Source organism: Odontomachus brunneus, unplaced genomic scaffold (assembly GCF_010583005.1).
Source record: "Odontomachus brunneus isolate Ranch 3 - 2012 unplaced genomic scaffold, Obru_v1 Obru_scaffold_065, whole genome shotgun sequence".
Taxonomy (NCBI): domain Eukaryota; kingdom Metazoa; phylum Arthropoda; class Insecta; order Hymenoptera; family Formicidae; genus Odontomachus; species Odontomachus brunneus.
Genome location: NW_022639515.1, coordinates 202,714 through 215,258, shown reverse-complemented (window position 1 = coordinate 215,258; position 12,545 = coordinate 202,714). Strand labels below are relative to the sequence as shown.

Genomic DNA, 12,545 nt, shown 5'->3' with positions numbered 1-12,545 from the left:
CTCTCTCTCTCTCTCTCTCTCTCTCTCTCTTCCTCTCCCCCCCTCTCTACCCTCTCTTTCACTAAACCGTCGTTCCCTTCGATTATCCAGTAATTGTGCGCGCTGCATATTTCAGCTATCCAATCGCTCTTTCTGCATCCTGCCCGGAGATTTGATATAAACGCGCGAGACAGACTTACTTGACCTGTCTTTACTTTGTTTCCTATTTCTTTCCTTCAACCCATACGCCCTAAAGGTTGAACATCATATTACCAGCGATTGAATATTTCCATTTCCCGGAAATAAGCAAGCTGGAGCAAGCGGAAGCGGCGTTTATTTTATTCGGATACTCGGGAAAACCTGCATTATATGTAAACGTAGCTTTCAGCGTTCGGGAACGGATTATAGAAGCTCGCGTACGCTGCTTCTTAATCCGGGGATTTCGAATGAAATATTTGGTAGATGCTATCGGGCAGTGACGCGACCGTTCGCTCCGGCGTGCATTTAATCCCGGTACGAGCATGGTCTCGAATCGATTCGAAATCTAGGTCGAATTCGGCTTAGTGGAATTGATTTCTCCGGTTTCTCGGTTGCGAACAATGTATACGTCGTGGGGGGTTTAGACCGGCTTCGCGAATCAGGTCGTTCTGCGCCCGCTTCGACGAGACAAAAGATAAAATTCTATCCGCGGCGCTTACCAACCAACAAATCGAATAATCGTCTCAACATCGAGTTTAATCCACGGCGCAAATCCTGACCGGAGCCACCGTTGGCCTCCAAGCACCTCCTCTGTGCGCACACAACAGGACTAACGAATTGATTTTTAGAGATAAAGGTGATGTAGGTAATGCACTTCTCTCTTTCTGTCTGTTAGGAAGTGAACAACTTGCCCCGACGTCTATTCGCGTCTTCTCCGCCAAATATCGACGATGCTCGTCCGAGTGCCGCGATAAAGTCGCCAACTGAATTCGCGAATGAACCTCGATGGCGCTTTTAAGTCGCAATCTTCAACTTTGTTCGTTAAGCCCCCCCTACCTGTCTTCTTCCTTTACGTAAGATTTTAACTAACTGTCACTTAGACGAGACGCAATTGCCGCGTGATTTCTTGTCGGTGGACTTATCAGCGATCGAGCGAACGAAAGACAATATAAGTTAGCCGAGCTGAAATTAATCAGCGCTTGACCGCGCGTCTCTCGGCGTTGGCCGACGCGCGTTCTCAAGGCGTCGCAAGAACGCCGTTGCACCGCAACACTAACGAATAGATCCCGCTTTCGTTTCAGGGTGCAGCGTGAAATTTGCGCTTGGTCAGCAGGGCCCGGTATTCGTCCTGGAACCGCCTAGCACTCTGGTCTTTTCAAACACCACGGGTTCGCAATTGGGCTGCTCCGCGCACGGCAGCCCGACGCCGCACGTCACGTGGATTACCAGTCCAGATCAGAGATCGGTTACGGCAGTGCCGGGACTCAGGTAAATCACGCTTCGTAAATCACGCTCCCTCCCGAATCGCGTTTGCGTCGGGTCACTTTTACGTAAATCCGCGAAGACGTTATTCGCTCGAATAACGCCGAATAATGCTCGAGTAACGCCGCAAGCGTGCGTGCACGCTCGCTCGCTCATGTCGGAGAGTTGGAACTTTGCGCGAAATATCCGCGTAAAATGTCGCCGCGTCAGTCGCGCCTCTTTCGTTCGCCTTGACGGAATCGCTCTGGCATTTTTTTCCAGGCAACTTCTGGGCAACGGGACGTTGTACTTCCCGCCGTTCTTAGCTCAAGACTTTCGAGCCGAGGTGCACAACGCCCGATACCGATGTCGCGCGACCAGCTCCGTTGGGACGGTGCTTTCTCGCGAGGTCACCCTTCGCGCTGGTAAGTTACTTGACACGTCTTACCGCTTTCGAAAGTGAAAGCATAGTCTTGTAGCGCGAGAACCTATACTAGCAGATTTTAGGGACTTTAAAACGTATTTTCTGTAAGATGTGATATTATGCGACCGCGAGGTGTCTTCAGAAGCCAAGAAGTGCTCGGAAGATTCACTTTTGCTTCGTGCAAAACATTTTAGCTTTTGTTCTCACCAAGTTTTCATTAAGTTATCACTTCGGGCAGCTTACAGATGGGATTAAAAAGAAAGGAATAAATAAAACGAACTTGAACGAAGCTGGCGCAAATCGACAGGCCGCTGATACTCGCGATAATTTATCATCATTTATCGGAGAGACGTTCATCGTCTTTGTCTTTTTCACGCGGGAGTCGTCGCAATAACCGCCTGGAGAGACCGAACATCCCATTACGTCAGAGTGCTAGCCGGCGGAGCCAACACCTCGCATTTTCAACCGAGGGGCTTCATGCCATCCGAGTAAATACCGAAGGGGAAACGGTTGAAAGCCGTTAAATTGTATCGGAGGAAGTTCGATTCTCGAATACCTGGGCGGGCCTTTGCCGCACTCGAAGACCAAAGGAGGGACAAAACTTTATCTGGCCGGCGCTACGTGAGCCATCATTTAAATGGCTGATTTTAAACCGGTCATTACTACTGGCGGCCGCGCTGAATTCGCCAACGTCCGCTACACGCCGCTCTGCACGATTGCAATTGGGAAGGAATCCTTCTTTCGTTTTTTCGTTTACTCAAATAGTTCAATGGAGGTAATACCTCGCGAAGGTCTGACGTAACAACGGCATTTACATCTCGAGAGATTATCCTTAGTTATTAGCGATATTGGACGTACCTTCCTTCAAGCGCCATAAAATTAAATGAGAGCAAAAATCGGGAATATATCTTCCGGGTGAAACGCGCCAAGTAGGTTCTCGAGTCTAAGGAGGAGGATCACCGGGACGAGAGTTGCGAAAAAGACAAATCTGGAGGAAAATTTTGAGAAAATTGAATCTAGTAATTTTAGCGCAATGTTATTTGCTCTCGTCATCTAATCGAAAGAAGCTTGTGCCTCGCGCAGAGTTTCTCAGATATTCTCGCAATGGTAACGTCAGATCGGACAAATATAACCGCGAAATGATAACGGAGATTTATAACATCAAGAGAAAGAGAGAGTGACGTAGTGAGTAAAACATAAAGCAAACAACACGCTTGTTCGCTTTTTAGCCGTCGCATGTAACCTTTTAAATGGGTAAACATTGATCGGTTTCGCGAAGCTCTGAGCTTACGCTGCACTTAGGTTGCTTGCTTTCTCAACGATATTTTCATGACGCGTTGCCAGCCGCGCGGGAAGAAGCGAGGAAGACATCGATTTTGCGGGAATAACTGCCGCTATAAATCACGAGAAGTTTAGCGTCAAGAACCTCGTCGTCCGTTACGCTCTTAGAACAATAGGCGAAGTCGACGTTGCGGGTGTCGTGTGGGACGTGAAAAGGGATCTCTCCTCACGAGGCATCGACGATCTTTTAGACGCTTCCGCGTGTTAAACAACGCGCGTTTTATCGCGTATTTCAATACACTTTGTACCCGGCCGCGTAACAAAACTGGCGTGTTTGTCGTATTTCGCGGCGCACACAAATTCGAAGAAATTGCGAGAAATCCAAATACTCTTTGATGCCAGCCCAAAGACTGGCTGTCTCTCCTTACAAAGCCGCCTCACGTGAAGCGCGACGGAATGCGCCCCAGCCGTCGGGAAACTTTGAGCGAAAAGTTTTTCAGGGATGATTCGACTAAAACGGGAAGAAAAATTCGCTTCGCCGCTAGTGGTTTCCGAAACTTTCCCCCAAAGTCACTGGACGATGAAAGAACGTCCAATCGATACCTCTTTGCCGCACCGCCCTCGTCTCGCGCGGATCGCCTGCCGATGTTACCCCGCTATAGAAACCTTCTTCTTCTTCTACTTCTTCTATCTCATCTTGCCAGCGCTTTCGTTAAAAGTTCACAGTCCGCCTCGAAGTATAGGCATAAATAATCAAGCTATTCTGCTCGCGCTTTCCGGAGAAAACAAGTTTAATATGGTCCCAAGGTGACGTACGACGTTGGTTCGAACATAAATCGAGAATGTTTTCACGGCGAATCTTACATTTCCCGAGCAACACGAATTGATAAATCCAAAGAAAAGCGACATTACTTTATTATTGGTGTGTCTATTTCTTTCGTCCCATTACCCTAATTATTATTAGAGTAATGGATTAAGGAATAAACTAGAATAAAATTCGATTATCATTAGGTGATAAAGATAGAAAACGTATCACTGCGCGAAGAGAATTTTATAGTAAGAATTGCTATTTTAAAATTGACTGACTTTTCACAATAATTTATTATTGATTTTATGGAAACTACAATATGCCATTAAAAAATTTGCACGTTTCTAGCGAAATTTTATCATATTCTTTAGTTCAAGATCGACCTTATTAACAGTCTATTCTTGCGCAACTAGAAACATAGTAGAATCGAAAAGAATTTATATGAAAACGAGGAAAACTATAATATTCCCTCCATAGAATTTAATAGCGCGTATAGTTAAATAAATAAATTAAAGTCTTTGGGTAAGCGCAGAAATCACACTGAACGAAATGTTTCCTTCGGACATAATATGACGAAAAATTACAGACCACATATGTAATTCCTTATATTCGGCGACTTTGAAAGGATGACGACGAGAGCATGCAACAAATATGCGTTCGAGAGTCAACTATTCGTAAGTAACTACACGACACGCGCTCATTAATGCGACGTGCAAGTTCGAGATTATCTAAGATCCCATCCCCCTTCCCCCTATCCTCTCACTTTATTCCCTTCTGTACGCGGAAACATCGGCCAAGGAGAACCTTCGTTTCAGCGGCGCTGCCTCTGAAACGAGCAAGCCGAAAAGGAACGGTTCACTTATCTAAAATGACATCGGCCGTCCCCACGTGCTCGCCAAAGGACTTATGCTCCAAGAGAGAGTCATTGTCGAAATCCCCTTTTGTAAGGACCGCGTTTTCCAACGAGCTCGGGAATTCGGTACCGACGTGTCCAGCTTTCGCTCTTCGGCGAGAAGAACACTCCCAGGGGTGGGATCTAACGGCGAAGGGAATATTCATTATCCGACGTTACACCCGCGCCGGGCGACGCGGAGAATAATGCCTGAAGAGGTGTCGCGTCTTAAAAATTTAAAAGGGGATGTATCGCGCGGGCTTAACCTTTAGCGGGAGAATAATTGTCGGCCGGATGACGCTCGCCGTGCCGCTCGCTTAATCTTAATTTCTTCCCTCCTCTTTTTTCCCTTCCAAGTGATTTCATTACGGCAGGCGCACGAGAAATGTGTATAACGACCATGGTGCGCTCTTATATTTCACATGCTCGGCATTCTCCCATGATTTTTCCTGTAGAAAAATCGCCCCGCAGGCATTTAACATCGAAAAATAAAGCATCTTGATGAATTCTACCTCATAAGCACGGATAAACAACGAAGCCTCATCTTTATGCAACAAATGTAAATCGAGACTTAAATTTTGAAAAAACTGAACGTCCATATCAGGCACGGTTTTACGCTGCAGTCTCATTGACTCGCAACAAATTAAAATGAGTGAGAAGAACTCTAAGCGAGAAGAAAATAAAAGATGCAACAGACTGCGTAGGGAAGCGCACAGGTGTGCGTACAGATCGGACAAGCTCGCGCGTGCTGAATCATATCTTACACCTTGATCCCTTGAAATTTGTGTACTGGATATTTATTCGCTCGTGTGTTTCGCGACGAAACCGTATTTCTCCATACACGCGTCGACTATATGGATGCTATAGGAAAGAATTATTGCGCACCGCACGGTGAGAGATCACCCGTTTCCGCAGACGGACGATTCTCTAGCGTACCGCCCTTATTCTTCTTTATTTTCTCCATTTTATCAACGGAGGTGCGCGACCAGGAAAAGAACGTAACCGCATTAGCAACCCGCCACTAGTCCCCGAGAAATGGTCCCGAGCTGAAAAAAGATCCACCCTTTCGGACGACAAATGTTTATATATGTGTAATTCCAGCAAAACGCTCGACAACTTTAATCACGCGCAGGACGCGTTTTTGGTTTCGAGAAGAACACTCGGAAGAAGTGTGTCCGGTGCGATAACGAGATACGAGAGAATTTGCGGCGGAATAACGGAGTGTAATTAAAGAATCGTTATGGTGTATCTCTAGTCTATAAATTCGCACACACGCGCACGCACACAATAATACTCTCGACATTAAGTGCAGCTTGCAGCACGGTAAACAATTTTTCGAGCAAAGCCTTCCTGACTTTCCTTAATTTCTCTCGCGATTCGCGTGAAATTGTCTGTATATATTTTTCACGGATCTCTCCGAGACTAGTAGCGACATAAGTGGCAATACATCCACCGTCTCTGCGAAAATCCATCTCTGGGGGAAACTCGGTTTTAAAAACCCACCGGCTCACTATAGGATCCCCGTGCAAGCATAAGTTTCGGAAAACATGCCTGTGGCAGCAGCGACGGCGGCGGCGATGCATCGATACGCCACGGTGCACGTGCATTTTCACGCTGCATCAGCGTGTAATAGGCGGCGAGCGCGATGGCATCAGAGATCCGGCATGAGGGATCACACAAGGGGTACGGGATCGGGCGAACCCGCCGAGAAGAGAGGAGCAAAGTTAATTCCAACGATTTCTAGGAATTCGTGGAAATATCGTTGCCCGCCTCGCTGGAGATTCGCGCATATTGGCTTTATTTGCACATTTCGTTTCACCCCGCTCGCGCGTCCTACCCCCCGCGCTCCCCCTCTCGCCGGCGCATCTCAATTTTATCGTCACGTACGTGGCCCTCGTACTGCTCTTCCCTAACTCCCCTCGCCGCTGTCGTCCCGTCTCCGATTCACGAACCGGCATCTGTAAGGGGGTGGAGGATGCCTGGCGTCGGGACGCAAACCGAGGAGCTCCCAATTTCCGACGCCCAGACGACGAAAAGAATGGAACGACTCCCCCGACCCGAACACGCCGCGCGCGCGGTAGAGTCCCTTCGTCTCGCAATCCTCTCCTCGGGCTTTCCTCGTTTCGCGTCTTCTCCTCGACGTACATCGCCCTCCCGGCACCCTCGCACGCGCGTTCGTCGCGCTTTTTAACCATCCCGTCCCGCGTTGCCTCGCCGCCCTACACACTCGCGTGCTATCGAGGAAATCGCGCGCGCGTTACAGCGACACGAATGTTTACGGACGAATCTCGTCGATATTTGAGAAACGTGAATTTTTCAGCGAACTTAGCTCTCTGGGGATATGTACTAATCCGTACGTTCCGGATTAGTACATATATGCGACTCTGTGTGTATGTGCATAAATGTCTGATGCAAGAGTGTTTCTCACAATCGTACAATAACACGAGATACGTCCAATCTGTCAAAGCGTAATCGAAAATGTCCCTCGTGAACATCGTATCGTAATATGCGGTACACATTGTCGTATTAAAACCGATAGGACGTGCATTCCTATTAGAGAGCAGATGATGTTTCTAGATTAGATCCGATCTCTAAAATCGGTTCGACGAGGAAGTGACACGTTTCAAGATAAGCAGGCGACGTTTCGTGTAATAGGATTATGAGTTTACTACATTCGCTTAGTGATTACATGGTTAATGTAACTAAAGATGCAAATGCAGGAAATTAATCGCACACTTTGTGCCAACATTCATTACAGTAGAATGTGTGAGTAGGATATGTGTACATGTGCAAGCAGGTGTGTCTCTAGAGGATGAGGATACGCGACCTAAGCGCTGTTCCCGGCATCGCTGTTACATATTGATGTATGAGTGTGTGCTTAGATTGAGAGTGATTAGGTTTAGAGAGAGAGAGGACGAGAGAGGGCGCGACGGGGTGACAAGGAGAGACAGAGAGTTTGCTTGATACCTTCCCATCTCGTGTCTTAATCGCGAATCAGATATGTTACATCGCAAATAAAACAATTATGTGATAGGATTGATATTATTTGTGATAAAAAATCGTATCCTACACCGAAAAAGAAATATTTGAATGTTTATTTGCGGAATATAAAGTTTATTCGCGAAAAATAAACTTTATTTCATAGAAACACAGATTTTTATTCCACAAATAAATTTTCTAGTATTTTTTTGCAGCGTATATTTTCGTCGGATTTTATTTTCAATAAAATATCTCGGAAGGAGTATCTTGATATATTCTTTATTGTTATACTATACGCTTGGTTGTCGGTTAATTTATGTCTTACTTGGATAATTCCACGGATTAATACAATTGATTATTTGACGTCAAACTTCGAGCGAAAATAAATTCAATGCGTTGTAACGGAATAAATGGAGTGAGTCTCGCGTTACAATACGGCCATTGTCCGTGGACTTGGAATAAGTTTGATCGTCCATTATGCATGCTTTTACTTTCCTGTGTCTTATTTTCCACTTTCCGCGCCTGTGGTAACTTCTTAATAATCATCCATCTTCCGCTTTCGACCCTACGTCATTTCGTTCTGCACACGACGCTTTAGTTTCCTACCCACCTTTTTCTTCCTCCCGACTTTCTTTTATATACGACGTGAATACATTAAATAAAATACGGCCAATTTTCTGATTTATTAACATTACAGAGCGTACACAATGTGAGCACGCCGTATATCCCTCCTCATTCATAGTTTATGCCAGATTAGCAGATGTTGAAAAATTATGTTTCATCAACATTAAGATATGTTATATTATATTGTATAATATATTTGTAACAAGATAACCTGTTACAAAATTTAACATTGAGTCGCGCAAAATTCGACAGAGTGTCGTGTACTTATTGATTTTCGTGTATATTTTCAGGAGGTCACAACGTTCCAAGTTTTTTTGTATTTTCATAACATTGCATTAACATAACTGCATTAGTAAATGCGACTACAAAGTCATATATATATATATATATAAATAAATTAAACAGGGAAAAGAACAAATGATTTCATTTGATGTCAAACTACCAATTTCTGCGAAATATATATATATATATATGTGTGTGTGTGTGTGTGTGTGTGTGTGTGTGTGTGTGTGTGTGTGTGTGTGTGTGTGTGTATATACATACACACAAACATTTCATACCCTAGGTAAAGTCGAAAATTGACAGTTTGACATCGAATGAGGCCATTGTTCGCTTGCCTGCTCAATTTTACGACAATACCTTTGTATTTTCGATTTTCGATTTTGCGCGTTTTCTCTTGGAGACGGGCCATAAGAGTGACATTACGGAATACGCGCGTAAAATATCTGACGGCCCAGTTGAACGAGATTAAACCGCATTACTTCTCACTTTGATGACTTTGTGAATTAACCGCCGGCGCGTAATCGAGTTAGCTAACAAAATATAGTTTATTTGAAGTTGAACTTTGTAAAGCACGGAACGTAAATTTTCCCTTTGCGGCGAGCGTAATTGGCTCGTGAAATCAAATGCTGATTATCGTAAATTCGTATGTACTCACAGTATTGACGGTGCCTGGATACGATGTCAGGGTGAACAGACAACCCGTCATGGAAGGATGCAACGCGGTGTTGTCCTGCACTGCTCGTGAAGATGTCAAGGAGCATCTCACCGTAACCTCGTGGTTCCGCGACGAAGCCATCCTCCTACCTGGGAACACAGACACCGGTGAGACAGAAAATTCGCTATGCTTCTCTCCTCTTTAATCTAAAACGTGTGTGTTTCCGATGTTAAATCCCCCGAAATCAGTTTTCGCCTGTACATCGGCAACGCATTCAGCTGCCATGTATCGTTCACATATCGTTAATTTTCTATTTTAAATATTATTGCGCGCAACACGAACCCTCGCGCTAATTCCGCCTATTCACGGTAATCCATCGATTTTATCGCGCCGATAACGCGAACGGATATACAGCTTACGTGCCGAAATTACGAGCACAAACGTGTCAATGCACATCCGGTGCGATTAAAGCAAACGCAAAAAATGAAAAAGGAATATCATAAAATATGATCGAGGCAAATGCGCGTTTACAAACGAGCAGGTAGAAATGCGGATTCGAAACGCCGATACAAAGCACAATCTATGATCCATCGTGCGGCGAATTTTGACAGCGTAAGATCGCGCGCTATTCCGGTGGATCGGTTTATCGCGTTTTGCTTAAATTATCAATAAATCTCACGCCTCGCGAGGAACTCGCCGCAAAAAAGGATTAATGCAATTACGGCCACGAGGCGGATGGTAGTATACAGAAAGCGCAAAATGCTTGATCTCGCGAATGAACATCCGGCACGCGAGCGCGCGCACAGATTTACGCGCGAGCGTACACACATGCACGTACATAGCCGGGCAACACACGTACGTGCGCTAACTCGGCGGTTTAGATCGTCCTGTACACGCTCAAGCATTCATGTCCCATACATATTTATGCCGCTCGGTTGCACGTAACCGGTACCGGTGTGCGCGTAACTGTACGTACGCGTGTGCCGTTGGAATATCATGGGAAGCATCGCGTCATGTCGGAGCTTGATACGTTTGTTTCGTAACTAGGCGGGTAACATTGTGTCGTAGGAAAGCACCTGCACATCGAGGTGCTTTACGTGTCTCTCGATGCCGCACGCCGACGATGACGACGCCGACGTCCGTACGCCAGCACCCTGCACGGTTATCGCATACACGACGTTCGCGGACGCGCGCGATGCCGCAAGAAGATGCCACCGGGCATCCGTATCGTACCCCAAGACAACGTGTCGACGATGACACCTGTCAAACGACGCGTCGTGCCGATATCGGCAAGAGTGGAGACAAACGAAACGCCGAATGCGCGATATATACTGAGAAAAAGAAAATATTTATTTATTCTAAATGTAAAGTTTATTTCTGTAAATACATTTGATATCCTACAAATAAATTTCTAAAAATCTAATTTTTCTCAGTACATTGAGAAAAAATATGTGAAATCTATTTGTGAGATATATAAAGTTTATTTCTGTAAATAATTTTTATATCCTACATGAATAAATTTTCAAAAGATTTTTCTCAATATACTGAAATTTATTTGTAAGATATAAAGTTTATTTCTGTGAAATAAAGTTTATTTCCGTAAAATGAAATTTGTTGAAATTGTTTCTGTAAGTATAAATTTTATATCCTATAAATAAATTTGCTAAATATTTTTTTCAGTGCGTATTTCTGTTTCTCACTGTAAGAAAAAAAATTTTTTAATAAAAAAATATTTATTCGGTAGGTACATAACATATTTTATATAATTTATATTATTATAACATATATATTATAACATGTATATATATATATGTATATATATGTATATATATATATATATGTGTGTGTGCGTGCGCGCGCGCGCGCGCGTGTGTGTGTGTGTGTGTGTGTAAGAAAAATGTTTTCTAAATGTAAAAATATTTATTGAGATACAAAGTATTATAATTACATAATATATATATTATAATATGTATATATATATATATATATATATATATTTATTGAGATACTTATTTGAGATATTTATTGAGATACAAAGTATTATAATTACATAATATATATATTATAATATGTATATATATATATATATATATATATATATATATACATATTATAATATATATATTATGTAATTATAATACTTTGTATCTCAATAAATATTTTTACATTTAGAAAACATTTTTTTTTCAAATGAGAAAATATACATTTTCTTAAAAATGTAACTATTTAAACAAAAGAATTTAGAGTTAAGTAAATATGTTATTAATATCCACCGAATAAATATTTATTTTTTAGATATTTTTTCTCTCACGTGAAAAAATATCACGCGAAGAAATAGCTCAATATCAGCTAAATTTTAATGACTACTAACTCGAACTTAATTAAAAGATTAATCGCTTTATTCATTTCCTTCATTTCTAAAATTCATTTCCTATAAGATACTAATTTATTAACTGAAATTAAAATCGTATATCTGTTCGAATAGCAAAGAAACTAAAAGTTATTTCTAAATATATTATATGATTGAATCTCATTTAACTCTGCAGAAAATCAATCTTATTTGCTCGTTTCACCATCGCGCGCATTAATTAATCAATTTTCTTTCATTAATACCTGAATAATTACTGTGGCAGAGTCTACACCAGATTCATCGGAAGCGTGGTAATTTTCCCTGTCCAATAGTTCTTGTTTCAAGTCGCTACGACGTCTACAAGTGGAATTATTGACGTGTGTATCGATCCGCGTTTTCGATCGTCAGCGTAATTGTCGCAGTGTGTAGTAAGCCTCGCGACGCGACGCGTGCACGGCCCAGGAAGTCACTTTGGGCTGCGTGCGGTACGCGCTGGTATGTGAGCTATGCTCGTTACCCCCACTCCGCGGCTACCCCCCCTCTCCTGAGATAAAGTAATCTATCCCGGCACTACGGCCGCGCGGCCATTCACCTCACTTTAGAACGTGGCATGAGGAATTTTTCCATGTACACGATTTTCGAGTCCAAATTCGATGTCAATGCCGCGGCTTTAAATGTTTTATTCAAGTTAGTTTTTTTACAAAACAGAATTTTTCTATACAATTTAAATTCTACCTGTACATAAATATTTAAATTCGGACACTGAATAATTAACGGATACGTACTAGGTGCGCAACTAAGTTTCCGGGTTTTTTTGATCAATGAAAAATA

At 43.2% G+C, this 12,545-nt stretch overlaps 1 protein-coding gene across 1 annotated transcript in view; it reads left to right on the top strand.

Annotated features, from left to right (window-relative positions):
* The window catches only part of LOC116846512 (Down syndrome cell adhesion molecule-like protein Dscam2), a 109,486-nt gene that overhangs the window by 74,960 nt on the left and 21,981 nt on the right, over nucleotides 1-12,545 (top strand). Inside the window, exons 3-5 of the mRNA XM_032820440.1 lie at nucleotides 1,260-1,446; nucleotides 1,702-1,844; nucleotides 9,367-9,531. Of these exons, the coding sequence (XP_032676331.1) occupies nucleotides 1,260-1,446; nucleotides 1,702-1,844; nucleotides 9,367-9,531 (495 nt within the window). The remainder of the gene's footprint in view (nucleotides 1-1,259; nucleotides 1,447-1,701; nucleotides 1,845-9,366; nucleotides 9,532-12,545) is intronic.